Here is a 15,764-nt window from a genome sequence, read left to right on the forward strand (position 1 = left end):
TGTAGAAGGTAGCAGGATGACCTAACAACTGGGACTGTAATCTGGAGAACAGTGGGAGCAAAACTAAACTGTACAGAGCTGGCGAATGTAATCTGTTGGTTTTATTGTTTATACGACTATATGAAAAAAAAAGTTCTTTACAGGGTAGTTGTATTAGCTTTTCTTTCCAATATGGAGTGAATTATGACTGATCTCAATGGAAATATCCAGCTGCTTACAATAAAGTAAAAGTTTACACACATGAAATGTAAAAGTTGTTCTATTTCAAATTATAATGTCAATAAAACTACAGTACATGAATTGCTGCAATACTGTCAGTACATTCAAAAAGATAAAAGAAAGACAGAAAGAAAGATTGGAAGGAAGCAACAAAGACAAAACTGATACAAACAAGAATAAATTTTCACAAAATATTTGCTTAATTGTTAATTATTTTAAAAATAAAATATACTGTTATAATTACATGATACTGTACATAGGTCACGATTCAAAATGTACACTGTAAAATAATGAACATGAGATACGAAAGAACATTTAAAGGAACTGCAAATAAATACAATCAGTTTTGTGCCATTCACAATGGAGAATTGTCAGCATTACATAAAAATATAAATATATGTATACATATATTTTCTTTTTCATATAAAAACTCTCTAACTTTCAACTTTTTCACATTCACTCTTATCGGTGCCCGATGATTTTGCACTTAATTTAAAATTACAGACAGTAATGAATTCAGCATATAAAACTAAATCTGAGTGTAAACTTTACAATCTATTTTCTCTAACAAAGAGCTTGTTGGAAATGGTTTTCTTTCAGTTAAAAATATCATCATATAATACAACATACATTCACAACTGCAGCAATATGAGTAAAATATTGCTTTAATGGAACTCCACATCTCAACAGTTTAAAAAATGAATCATTAATGGTTAGAGACATCAAAACATTAGTAAATGTTTGAGAAACTAACTTTGTACATTTGCCAAGAAAATATGTTTTTACTTTGTATAATGTCTATGTATAATATATACATACACAAAATAGAAAACTATTTCATTTCACTCGGGCAGTTCAGACTTGAAGAGCATTCCTGCTGTCGTCATGAGCAAGTGACTTCCTGTTTTGCAGCTTTTTCTGGAAAGAAAATTTCCAGTCATTCAATAAACTGTTAATCTGATTTGATAAGCAAAGAATGTAAAGTGTCCAGTTGTTGAGTGATGTACACAATTCCTATTCAGTAATGTAGCAACAACTTAATCCATTAGCAGCAGGGTGTTAATATTTATTTTAAGATGATGTCTTATTTACTACAAAAATAACATTGCTATTGTGACAAACTTTTTTACTCCACTTTCTGCTATTATTCCACCAACGTTATACTCGAATACATTTTTCCCACTGTCTGAGCAGCATTTAAGTTGCATGCAAACATTCCTCCACAACATCAACCCACACACATGATCACACGATGAAACTGATTTTTTCCCATTTCAAGGAAAAATAAAAACAAGAACTGTCTGCAGGCTGTTCTGTCTTTCCAGAATGATTTACAGACTCTGTGATTACTATATTGCGAAACTATCAAAGGTCAGAATAGAGTTACTCGGGTGAACAATACAAACTCTCAAATGATTCATATAATGTGAAATACATTAATATCTACACTTCATGACAATGTACCCACCAAAATAAAACAATGGAATTACTATTAATGCAGGTTCTCACTGCTCCATCAATGTGCATTACATGAAACTCCATCGCATGAAACCAAGTACTGTTAACAAGAAATAGTTTTTTTATTATTATAAAAACATTCTTTCTGTCTTCAACCAATGCTGAACCCATCTTCAATAGTTTGATGAGAGCTCATTTTGTCATTTTTGTAGGATCTGAATTATGCTGCAGACACTTTTTCAATACCTGATTCAAAGCAGCAGCAATGTAGAGATGAACAGGGCAGTTACTCAAGTCTCAAAATTTCTAAAGTATGATTTTTTATTTCCTGTAGCTCAATCATTGGAAAGGAGAATAGTTTAAGATAAATGAAGTTAAAAATCTGTTGATGCAATTTCAGTAACATGAGGAGTTAGAAAATAAAAAATTGTCTGAAGTGTTTCAGCTTTCAACCCACCAACTGGACAATCTCTAGAAGGTACAGGTGGAAGGATCAAAATCTAAGTGAAAATAAATCTGCTTCACATCTTGTGGATTTTATTTCTTTTTGACGAATTATATTACAGGTATTGCAGTCAATGTTTCAATTAATTATCCATCAAATTTCTTTAACAAATGTTGCTCCAGTTTACACTGATGTCATTGTTTTTGTGTGTGAAGTGTTTCGATCCAAAAATGTAAAAAAATAAAAAGCTGTTCCCTGCTGAAACATGTTAAGTACAGAGTTATTTATTATTCCAAAGAAAAAGTCACTTGAGACAACATGTAAAATTTCAAGGAGACAGAATGACATAATTGTAATTGTTGGAGATAATTACGAGCCAGCCATTCTGTCTCTGTGAAATTTTACTTACTGATTTATTAACAGTTGAAGAAATTTATTGGCAGTAATTAAGAAATATTGTGGCAAACAGCAACTAAGTTTTGCATTTATTACATTATTAACACAAAATTGTATTTACAACATTACAGTTTTATGTTTAAACGTTTTACAAAAGCAAATCCTACAACAAACTCTCTCAAATGACCTAAAAATATCTGATCAAAAGCAAACTGTTCATATTGGTATCTTTTGTATCAACCTGTATCTCAGCCAATACATACCTTCCCGTTCTCTTCGCCTCAACTTCTTCCGCCGCCTATCAATACATGCCAGTTCTGCCTTTACATTCATATAGGTCTTCCGCAGCTCCTGAAGTTTTTGCTGAAGCAGAGCAATCCGCTGGGAACCATCCAATTCTGGAGCTATCAGAAAAACGTAAATGAAATTTTACCTTTTAAATTTCCTCAAAAACTGAATACATCACATGCAACATTCTACTTTTAGCTGGACAAAGGACAGGGCAGTGTTACGAATATTTATGGAAATAGTGAACAATACTATACAACTTTTCAGCTTTGACCAGTGATGCTGTTACGAAAGGACCTATCCACAAGCACTGTATAGCCACAATGGTGACAAGGGCAACATACAATCACGTTTACAACAATCTTATTATCATTACCACAACAGTTTTTGGGCAGGGACATTCTTGTTAATATCAACTTCAACTTCACGCATATTAAAAACTTGAAAATACAAAACAAAGCAGGGAAGAAAGGAGTTTCATCAGAATGTAAACGTAACTATGGAGTGCAAAATGAGTGCACAAGATTGTCATACCAAACAGACCTTCACCTACTTTACATGTTACAGATCACTGTTACCCCAACCTTTATAAAAAGTGTGTCAACAGTAACTTCACTGTAACATCTGAATGGAAATATCATGAACTTCATTAAGCCCACAGAAATAAAAAAAGGAGCTGACTCTTTACACATTTAGTTGAAAACTAAACATGAAAGGCTTTACACTTTTAGTACTTGCTGAAAATTGAACGATCTCATTCAGCAAATAATGAACAATGATGGATCAGTTAATGGTGCTCCTATCCAACGAGAGACCACAAGGAACACAACGTATATTCTCGAGAGAGCAAACAAAACTGAGTCCGCAAATGATGAAGTATTTACTAAAGGAAAAAGGACGCAAAAAGTCAACACGATTATGTGATTTAGATCATGAGTAGCTGAATAAGTTAACCAAACAAACAATGATCTAAATAAGCACTGCAAACATTACTTACCAAGTTCCACATAAAAGTTGTACTTTGAAGGGCGGGGGGAACGAGTAGCTGCAGTGCTGTCAGGAGCAATACCACTTGTTGAACTCTCTGAAAGCTCATCACTATCACTGCCACCATTAATGTTGTTCCGTCTGTCTCTTTCACGATCACTTGCACTGCTATTACCACCTATCCAATCTGAAGAGACTGCAACTGAAATGCTGTGGCGAGGACTGCGGCCTGCCCTTGGCCTCTTTGCACTTGTCTCGCCACATTCTGAACGCTTTCTGCTTCTCCGGCGCTTTTTGCCACTTGTTGTGGTAGATTCAGCCAGGGGAGAAGTACCAGCTGGCGTACGTGGTAACTGTTGCTGGCATTCACTTGGAACTTCTATGTTTAATAGCGAATCTGAAAATGGAACCATGAAACAATGTTTTTACTTCCCAACTGCTAAAAAATAGAGTGAACAGGAAGACAAGAAAAACTGTTTCTAATCAATACCTTATAATTTGAGCTGTGTGTATTAATAATATGACTCCAAAGGAAGAGTATCAGTTACAAATTCTTCACTTAATACGTTTTCCTTTACAAAATTGCACTATCCATTCAAACAACACATGCACATGTGAATTTGTGGATTATGAAATTACTGTAGTAATTAATTTATCACCCATGTAGTTGGATTTGACATTAGATTATGAACAATTAAATACATAGGTGAGTGCAACTTCATCCCTTGCTTGTAACTGGAAATACGTATCCCATAAGCAGTCACTATCACATTCTGCACTTTATTGTTCCCCTTTTCCAGCAGCAGAGAGAGAGAGAGAGAGAGAGAGAGAGAGAGAGAGAGAGAGAGAGAGAGAGAGAGGGGGGGGGGGGGGGGGGAGATTTTGTTCATTGTCATCATCTGCAAAAAGAATAATTTTTTGTTTTTTAAATACATGGCAGATTGAACCACATTCTTCCTCAGTACATATATTCAGTATGTACAATGAACACGCACCCTCTGGAATTGTGCAACATATTACTTCCTCCCAAAAATATTTCATGAAATTGCCACAATGGGAAATTAGAGCTCATATGGAGATTTACTGACAATCATTCTTCCAATGTGTTGAGTAGGGAAGGATGGCTGGTAAAGTACAGATGTAGATGATGAGAAACCGTTTATTTACAGACAGACGGTAAAGGGAAAAAATGAGAAATAAACCTACCATCCTCACTGAAATGCTCTCCTTTTGTTCCATCAGCACAACTATCCAAATCAATTTCAAAAGAGTCTCTATGAGACTTAGAGCTGTCATTATCCAGATTTGGTGACAGCCCTCCTCTTTCACTGAAACAGAGAACAAACTGGTGTAAGAAATGAGGTTAATCATTACCTCTTTAATTTTTATTTAAACCAATCACTTACATGAAAGGTGTAGGAAGGATAATTTTACACATTATCTAAATGTAAAGAGTACACTAACTGATGTAAACCACAATGAAGAAAACTGTAAATGATAAATTTATGAAAGTTATTATTTATCTTTCCACAAATAAATCAGCTTCCTCTGAAGCTTGAAAATAATTTGTTCAATCTGTATTGTAAAAAGTGTCACCACTATTTAGGGCAGTATTTCAAAATCAAGCTGTACACAGTGCAAGATTATGTACAAACCTAACCTATACATAAAACAACTATACTCAATCAGTTTTGTTGTAAGTAGCAGTGAACTACTTAATACAATAACTTAATGGTTTGCATTTCTCCAAACATTTTATTTAAATAATGACCTTCAGATTAATTACCACATAATTTATATCAACTGCTCTATTTGTAAAGGAACCAGTAAGCCTGAGGTAGTATGTAACAAAGTGCCTATACTATAACATTTTGAACTGACTTTATGGATAGGCACTCAACATGTAAAATGAAGTTATTACATGATTACAATTATGTGGGGAATACTCCACACATACATCTCTGGGGCAACTGTTTGCGCAATTAGTAACATTAGAAACCGCAATACAAAGCACTTACTGTTTGACGAGAACTTGTGAACAAAAATGCAACACAAAATGATTCTCTACTGTATTTATCTTGGTTAGGAAAAATTTAAAGTTGGGAAACAACACAGGCAACAACAGCATACAAGCCAAAATAATCTATTTTTGAAAATATTGCGTAATTGGATAGACAAAATCTACTCACCAAGTGACAGCACGAGAAAACATATATGAAGGTTAAAGAAATGAGCAACCTTTTAGGAGTCAGTGGCTGCTCCTTCTGACAAAAGGGTTGAATGGGAAGGAAGAGGGATGAAGGCAACTGAATTGGAGAGGTTTAGGAAATGGGGAAAGTTCAGAAAAGTTGCCCAGAAGCCTGGGTCAAGGGGTACTTACTGGATGGTTGTCAAGGACTGCACCAAACGAGACTTGAAAAACTGACGGCTTAATAGTGGAAGATAGGCAAGACATAGATTACTGACAAAACGTCATGTAAGACTTACTAAGACAGGTCAGAAAACAGTGTTTCTGTTTCTGTGCCTCTCCAGCTGTCAACCACCGCTCCCCACCTACGAACGAACTTGGCCAACCTTCTTAACATGCCCCGGCCTTCACCATTGCCTTCCACAGCAATTAAAACTCATTGTTACAAGAACCAATCACAACAGTGCAATGTTCTCAACCTCCTGAATTATATGTATTATCCAAAGGTCTCACTTTCAGCAACAATCCTTCACTTAACCATGCTGCTTTGGTGAAAGACCTGCTTCGCTTCACATGTAACATCAACTGGAAACATCACTTTGCAGTCCAACCCCAAAACCTTTCCATCACCAAACCAGACATTGAACCCAGCCTCGAACAGTTCTGATCATGATTCTAACTTGATCCACTATCATTACCTCAAAATCACACTTTACAACCTTCCAAGAATTCCTAACATCCAGCATTGCGTAACAACCCTTTCTCAGGTCCCTACAACATGACCCTAAACTTTCCTCTGCAGCAATCTAGGCTCTTTGTTCCCTGAAACTGGTGACTCCATTATCCTCCCAGCAGAGCAACAGACAAGTGTCTACCATTGTAGTACTTGGCCAACAGGAGTATGCAAGAGAGGATCTACCCAGCTGTCTGACACAACTACGTACACCATCTGTCATCAAGATCCAATCCCTGTGATACAAACTGACCTACTGTCCCTCCATAAAACCTCTGCTCCCTCACAAGGACTAAAACCTCAGTTCCTGTAACTTCTTATCTCACACAAACCACACACCCATACCTTTTACCTTCTTCCTATGATCCACAAACCCAATCACCCTGACTGTCCCACAGTTGCTGGCTTCAAGGCATTCACCAAACGTATATCTACCTTACTTGATCAACACCTCCGACTTATAACACAGATCAACACCTGCAACTTATAGCACAAACACATCATTTCTATATTAAAGAAATTAACCATTCCCTAGATCATCTGAAATCTGTGCCCATCTCACTCCCATCACTCACCGTGCTTGTCACCACTGATGCCACCTCCCTCTATACCAACAACCCCCCCCCCCCCCCCCACATACATGGTCTGTTTGTTGCTGGACATTACCTCAATCAGTGCCCACCTGATTCCAAATCCAAGATTTCCTTCCTGTTCACCTTAATCAACTTTATACGTACAGGCAACTACTTTACTTTTGAGAGGCAGACAAACAGACATCTCTTATGGGTCACTTGAAGTGGTCTTTCCTGGGATCCATAAGCCTTCGTGCCAAACTTCATGCATGCAGCATGTGCAGACTGCATACAGGCCAAGGCCCAGCCTGTCACTTGGCTTTGCTCGGTACTTTTCGGAAGTATCCGGGAACAATGTGACATTTCATTTAGCATTGCACTGTGGTATTCTGCAGTCAGCATAACGCTCCAAGTTTGGCAGAACTGTGACGTCAGTGCTGTTTACCCTTCACAATTTGTTCATGGTGGGAAGGATGTTCACAGAAAGAGGCAGTCTAGCGATCTACTGTCACAGACCTTTAAAATGAATGGGAACGACAGAAAAGAGGGATGAGAATTCTCTATTTGCATAAGGGATGTGCACTGTTTATTTGCTACAAAACGACATTATAATACCACGTAGAAATAATTTAAATTTTTTGATAACAATGAAAGAGCAAAACGATCAACACATGGGACTGATTGTTCTGTACACGAAGAAGCACTTTGTGCTAAATTTGCAGGCATGGGGCACTTGGAAGAAATTGGTGGTATGAATAGTAAAACATCCGAAGTCATACACACTATGCCATTTTCAGTTGCAAAGGTTTTCAATGGAAATGAACAGAGAGTATGGGGGCTTCATATACTACTGCAAAGTGCTTTTTTCAAGTCAAGGGGTAGGTCTGGAATGATTTTCAGATTTAAATCTCACTATTGTTGAATTTAAGAAGGAAAAAGGCATGCATGAACAAAAATTAGAACATACGGAATGGGCTGCAGACTACGCATATTAAGCTGGCTTGACTGTACACTGCCCACAGTAAGACATTGCATGGTTCACTTCTTTCTGATGTGATAGCGATGCGTTAAAAAGAAAAACAAAGACCACACACATTGTAGAAGGGACAAATTCTGACAACGACAATCCAGTTCCCTTAACTCACTGGCATTAAAGAAAGTGCGAGCTTTGAAGAATTCACTGTGGCCTTGAAAAAATTATAACAATAGTTTTACAAAGTTTTGGGGGATACTGTTAGTTTTACACCTGTTTTCGAAACCGTTTGCTGTTTCAGTTGAAAGCACTCCTGAGCATGTGCAGATGTAACTGATTGACCTGCAAGGTAATTCCAGTTTTAATTACAAATCTTTTTACATTAAAACTGTCAACCCGTCTACATTGCTTTCCTCAGATAGTGTCTCCATAATGAGGCTGCGAAAGGGTTACATTATTTCGATCAATATATTTGTGTGAAAAACCCTTTTTCGATTATGAAACTAAATAAGTCATGATTATGTGGCAACTTGAGTGCAAAACTCTGTGAAATTGTCTGTATGGCAATAGTTTGTACCAGATAAGAATTACATTATTTCTTCTGCACACCGAAAATAAATAATTAGTACTGGAAACTTTTTCCGTTTGTGATCTATGTTGTTGAGAAATATGAAACATAAAACCGAGTTGTAAGCAGTGCAACTATACTGCCATTTAAATGCAGCATGTTTTCCCCTCTTCCCGCTCCTCGCACTCAGACAGTGTGGCGTGGCAGTGAGGAAAATGTAATTTGAGGCTGAGTGCTTTGGCACTCAGGCCTCAGCAATATCTCCAAATACTCTCCCCATCTCCTATAATTTGCCAGACCAATTTCCTTCGTCCATCTTCCTTCCCCTTCAACCCTTCCATCAGAAGAAGCAGCCATTGACTCCAAAAGCTTGCATATTTCTTTAACCTTCATATACGTTTCTCCTCCAGCTGTCTGGTGAGTAGACAACAATAATAGGTTCAAAGGGCAACGAACTGTTTAACCTTAGGGACTCCTGTCACAGAATAAATTAATACATGAAAACCAATAAATGTAATTACCATAGCAATAGTCAAGTAAGATGACAAGGACAACCATCTAGAACCCGAATCAGGAGCTTTAAACTCTCTGCATCAATTTAAAGTAATGTGCTGTGTCAATTACTAAAAAGGTTGTTTTGTATTAGTGTGTGTACATATTTAACATGCCAGTTCACTCCGGAGACTAAACTCCAGTCAAAACTGGGGGTCTGGTTAAAGGTGAAAATACGTAAAAAGGGAGAATAATTCAATCTGTGAAAATATTGATTTGGGGGGGAGGAGGGGGGGGGGGGAGGGAGAGGGAGAGGGAGAGGGAGAGGGAGAGGGAGAGGGAGAGGGAGAGAGAGAGAGAGAGAGAGAGAGAGAGATCCAAAGGATACGAAGGGTATAATCAGAATTACTTGGAAAAGAATAAATTAATGACAAGCTCTTATTGTACAACAGATCGGCACAAAAAGAAGTTTGTAATTACACAAGAATACGGCAACTCTCACATCAGCAGATGTGCTGACAGAAGGACACTAGAGAGGTTTCAAAAAATGCCAACACTTTTCTGAAAATTTTGGCTTTTCTGTTTCCTATCCTCACAAAGTAAGCTGAAGAAAGAAATTTATATCTGATGAAGAGGTGGCAACTGTAGCAAACTAGGCTTTAGAACAAATTCATTTTATGTGGCAATAACAAAACAGAAGCCTGCTAAACAAAAGTTAAAAGAAGATTAAGCTGAGAAAGCATATTAAGAAATGTGCATCTTATGTTGTCTAATGAACTTCTCACTTCAGTGTTGATTAGCCAGGAATGGATGTTCAGTACAGTCACTGAACATTAAGATTTATAAATTATTGTTGTATAAAATTAAGTTTTGCGATTTTATCTATTTTTGACTGAGGCATTGAGCTAGATATTTCTTTAACAACACTGATGAAAAAGAAGAAATTTACCAAATACTTAAATGCTTTGCTAAGCCTCAAACATTCATAGTGAGAAAAATAGTTTAAATAGACCATGAGAATAAATTATTAGAAATTGAAGTAAAGAGATACTTTCGACAATTTACAGAAACACCCATGAATGGAGAAAGGAATACAGATACTTCATCATCACACGTGTCATCAACACAATCACAATAAACATTTACTTTAGGAGAGGAAAACACTTGAGATGAAATTAAATTCTGCTTGGATACTGAAATTAAACAGCCATATTCTACAGAGTAGCTTCTAGTGTAAACCTGGAATGAGGCGTGTGCTGTACAACAAAATAAAACACCAGCACTTTTCACCTCATTAAATCAAACCTTTGACAATTTATTTTCAAAACTTACTCAGATATTGTGGATAGACTGCTGTCAGGTGTGGTTGGAGGTGTATTATCCATGACAGGAGCAGCATCCCTCTTATTTCCAGAGACACCGGCAACTGGTGCTGGGTGAACCGGCAGAGATACTTCAGCTGATGGGGGCGGTGACGGTCGCGAATGACACCTCGACGGGCTGCTGGTGCGTGCTGGCCCAGGACTGGAGCCAGGAACACTGGCAAATGGCATCTCATCCACTGCAGCTATCTGGGGGTCCGTCTCCTCATCTTGTGTTGGCTGAACAGCTGCAGGAGATCCTGGTATAGTTTCCTGGCACAATAAAGAGCCCAGGACCTGACAGTCACCTTCAACCTCACAATCTTCTGCGGCCTCTTCCAGTGCCTCTACCTGTAGGAAAATTTCACAGATTTGTGTAAGTCAATCAATGACTGCAAAATGCTACTCTACTACATTAACACATGAAGCGACATGAGCCTGTTTATTGTACAGCAGAAGAACAGACCCGTTACACTGTATGGATAACTTTAACCAATCCTCTTTTGCTGGTGGTACAGAACACTAACTACACTAGTAGTCTGTGCCTCAAGGTGAAGATTTCTACTGATGTTATAATGAAATAGGATAGCTGCATTCAAATCTTATTTCTCGGACGAAACAGTTGACAGTTATAGAATAAATCAGCAAGTAGTATGCATCTGACTTATTCATCATTAACCTGATGATTTTTCTCTATTACTCTGACAGCATACTATTTTCATTTATGAGCACCGTACACACATGACAGAAGGCCTGAAGGTTTATTACAGTAAGACCAAAATAATGTACAATCAGTATGTGAACGGCAAGTCAGACAATAACAGCTGACAGGTTGTGTAGGTTACTTAGGGCAGAAAATCCTAAGAAATTTTGGTCTTATGTCAAAGCAGTAGGTGGATCAAAACAAAATGTCCAGACACTCTGTGACCAAAATGGTACTGAAACAGAGGATGACAGACTAAAGGCCGAAATACTAAATGTCTTTTTCCAAAGCTGTTTCACAGAGGAAGACTGCACTGTAGTTCCTTCTCTTGATTGTCGCACAGATGACAAAATGGTAGATATCGAAATAGACGACAGAGGGATAGAGAAACAATTAAAATCGCTCAAAAGAGGAAAGGCCGCTGGACCTGATGGGATACCAGTTCGATTTTACACAGAGTACGCAAAGGAACTTGCCCCCCTTCTTGCAGCAGTGTACCGTAGGTCTCTAGGAGAGCGTAGCGTTCCAAAGGATTGGAAAAGGGCACAGGTCATCCCCGCTTTTCAAAAAGGGACATTGAACAGATGTGCAGAACTATAGACCTATATCTCTAACGTCTATCAGTTGTAGAATTTTGGAACACATATTATGTTCGAGTATAATGACTTTTCTGGAGACTAGAAATCTACCCTGTAGGAATCAGCATGGGTTTCGAAAATGACGGTCGTGTGAAACCCAGCTCGCGCTATTCGTCCACGAGACTCAGAGGGCCATAGACACGGGTTCACAGATAGATGCCGTGCTTCTTGACTTCCGCAAGGCATTTGATACAGTTCCCCACAGTCGTTTAATGAACAAAGTAAGAGCATATGGACTATTAGACCAATTGTGCGATTGGATTGAAGAGTTCCTAGATAACAGAACACAGCATGTCATCCTCAATGGAGAGAAGTCTTCCGAAGTAAGAGTGATTTCAGGTGTGGCGCAGGGGATTGTCATAGGACCGTTGTTATTCACAATATACATAAATGACCTTGTGGATGACATCGGAAGTTCACTGAGGCTTTTTGCAGATGATGCTGTGGTGTATCGAGAGGTTGTAACAATGGAAAATTGTACTGAAATGCAAGAGGATCTGCAGCGAATTGACGCATGGTGCAGGGAATGGCAATTGAATCAATGTAGACAAGTGTAATGTGCTGCGAATACAGAGAAAGATAGATCCCTCATCATTTAGCTACAAAATAGCAGGTCAGCAACTGGAAGCAGTTAATTCCATAACTTATCTGGGAGTACACATTAGGAGTGATTTAAAATGCAATGATCATATAAAGTTGATCGTTGGCAAAGCAGATGCCAGACAGATTCATTGGAAGAACCCTAAGGAAATGCAATCCGAAAACAAAGGAAGTAGGTTACAGTACGCTTGTTCGCACACTGCTTGAATACTGCTCAGCAGTGTCGGATCCGTACCAGATAGGGTTGATAGAAGAGAGAGAGAAGATCCAACGGAGAGCAGCGCGCTTCATTACAGGATCATTTAGTAATCAAGAAAGCGTTACGGAGATGATAGATACACTCCAGTGGAAGACTCTGCAGCAGAGACGCTCAGTAGCTCGGTACGGGCTTTTGTTTAAAGTTTCGAGAACATACCTTCACCGAAGAGTCAAGCAGTATATTGCTCCCTCCTACGTATATCTCACGAAGAGACCATGAGAATAAAATCAGAGATATTAGAGTCCACACAGAAGCATACCGACAGTCCTCCTTTCCACGAACAATACGAGACTGGAATAGAAGGGAGAACCGATAGAGGTACTCAAGGTACCCTCCGCCACACACTGTCAGGTGGCTTGCAGAGTATGGATGTAGATGTAGATGTAGACATCTGAAAACTGAGTTACCTACGAAAACGTAATACCACACCTGGAAGTAAACTTCCAGTACATTTATAACCAGCATGAACTGCCAGTACTAACTTACAAAAGTGACACATTAATGCTAAATGTGCAAAAAGTACAAAACCTGAGGATAGCCCAAGGTAGGGGCCTGAAAATTTAGCATCTACTTTTGTCAGTATTAGCATCTATTTTGAGAAAAAACAGCAACTGTTTTTCACAATCTTCGCATCCCTCTTTTTTATGCACAAACTTCAACAGTTTTGCCAAAACGGTCTTTGCTTTTCTTCTTCTTCTGCCTGTTTTTATACTTTCGTCAACTGACTGTTCCTTTTGAGATGCAACCTTGACTCCATGGCCTGGTCAAAATATATTGATTGTTTTTGTCTTCCAATTGCTCTACATGTGGCCACTATAATGTGGCTGTTAGACAAGAGCATAAACAAATGAGAATTTTGACCATTAGAGGGGAGAGGAGCGATGCAGAGGAACAAACCCAGAATTGCTCTTGCAGGCAATGGGCCTACACCCATGTTCCTTGCTTGTGTGAAAGCAGAACTGATATATGGTCATACAGTTCACCAATACCGTCTGGTGTTGTGAGAGTCATACTACAAATTAGGAAAGAAAACAACAAGCTATGCATAACCCACAGCAAAATGGAGTGCACAAAGCATCTGGTAACAGATACCACACTATTGTTTGCCAAGGTTGGCAGTCATGAATGACATAGTCTATGCCCAACTTCTACCAGTATCTTATGGAACCATAGTTCAGAAACATCCATTTCCTAATCTAAACCTGCAATGTTTTTCCGCACAACAGCAAACAAAGATACATGTTTCTTTCTTCTAAAATGCTAGGTCCCATAGCTGAGTCCTCTGTGGCCATAGGCTTATGCAGGATGTATCTTCTAGAACATTCAATGGCCCATAGTTGATGCAGTGCCAGAACATATCTTATGACTATACTGACATGTCATGGCATTTATGCATAGTTGCAATCTTTATCTTGCAAATGTGTTCTTACAAACATTCTCTTTAAAAATCAAACTTCACCTGATTATGTGCAATAACAGTAACTGAAAACTGCTAACTTTTTGGGTTCTGTATCTCAATAAGTAGAAATGGAATCCTTAGAGGATTGCTTTGTTGTCCGTCTGTTTGTCTGTCTGTCCATCCTACTGTCAAGAACCCTTTCTCTAAGAAATGGGTATAGGTATCAAGTTGAAATTTATGTCAGTCACACAATATGGCTTTAGATGCAAAAATAGTGGTCATTGTGTGTGTGTGTGTGTGTGTGTGTGTGTGTGTGTGTGTGTGTGAGAGAGAGAGAGAGAGAGAGAGAGAGAGAGAGAGAGAGAGAGAGAGAGAGAGAGGAGGGGGGGGGGGGATAGGTGTGATATCTATTTCTGACAAAGCCCTTGTTGGCCGAAAGCTTACTCTGTAACAGCCTTTTTGTTGTGCCTATCTGCAACTCTCATCTCCGCTATATTGTGAATAGAAACTGTCATTTTCATAATATTGTTACATTTCATCCTGATTTTCATTGTTTGAAATTTATGTCAGATACTAATGTTTATGGTTCCTTGGCAGTGTAAAAAATTTAAGCCCCTAAGGCAATGACATCAAAAGATATGACTATTTATGTCATATTTTGATACTCGCAAACTCACCCACCAAAACTCACAGGGTTATTCCGGTTGAATTACAATCATAAAATTAGGCAAAAAGCAAAGTTTCATAGTACAAGTAAAGGGAAAAAAAATCCCAAATTTGTTAATTTGTAATTGTATCATACAAAAAATATTTCTTGTCATTTATTGTCTGGCTGTTAAAGACCCCCTTTTCACCAGGAATGGATACATGTACCAAGATGAACTTTCTGTCAAATACTAGAATCTATGTTCCACAATCAAAAGATACAATCGTATGTCATTCTGACACTCGCAAACTCGCTCATCAAAACTTATAGATGAACTAAGTATGTACATGTTGAACCTGGTGATCTAATGGTAAAGCACGTGCCTGGAAATGGAGAAGTCATGATACTGAATCTGTTGGACTATGGGTTTTTCAGTCTTCATTTTAATCTGGCCTTCACCTCTGATTTCATGTTAAAACAGTAGTTCCCCATTACCTTCACGCCAGCAGTTCACCACAACAACATATGTGCCTACACAACTTGGGTGAGCTGTACCTGTGATAAATGATTTATTTTTCTATTGAGTGTGGCTGTGTGATCTTAGTAGTACAAGGTAGTGTTTTGGTAATGCTGTGAGACTAAGCTAGTTCTTATTGGAAATTAGTGTTTAACATCCCCTCGACAATGCGGTCATCAGTGGCAGAGCACAAACTCAGATTAGGGAAGCGGTCAAGCCCTTTCAAAGGAAGCAGTAAGACAGGTAATAGTGATACTAAGATTTTGTAATTGCAATACTTTGCAAAGGGAATTACATACAGAAGTGAACAATGTGATCTAGT

The 15,764-nt window shown here is 38.2% G+C and overlaps 1 protein-coding gene across 1 annotated transcript in view; it reads right to left on the minus strand.

Moving 5' to 3' along the window:
* Positions 1–345: 345 nt before the first annotated feature.
* LOC124622025 (AT-rich interactive domain-containing protein 4B-like) overlaps positions 346–15,764 on the minus strand; it is a 157,185-nt gene continuing 141,766 nt past the window's right edge. Inside the window, exons 21-25 of the mRNA XM_047147619.1 lie at positions 10,652–11,031; positions 5,000–5,121; positions 3,804–4,190; positions 2,782–2,922; positions 346–1,137 (exon numbers count right to left, since the gene is read on the minus strand). Coding sequence (XP_047003575.1) covers positions 1,103–1,137; positions 2,782–2,922; positions 3,804–4,190; positions 5,000–5,121; positions 10,652–11,031 — 1,065 coding nt within the window. The 3' untranslated portion in view covers positions 346–1,102. The remainder of the gene's footprint in view (positions 1,138–2,781; positions 2,923–3,803; positions 4,191–4,999; positions 5,122–10,651; positions 11,032–15,764) is intronic.

This window comes from Schistocerca americana, chromosome 1, assembly GCF_021461395.2.
Source record: "Schistocerca americana isolate TAMUIC-IGC-003095 chromosome 1, iqSchAmer2.1, whole genome shotgun sequence".
NCBI lineage: Eukaryota > Metazoa > Arthropoda > Insecta > Orthoptera > Acrididae > Schistocerca > Schistocerca americana.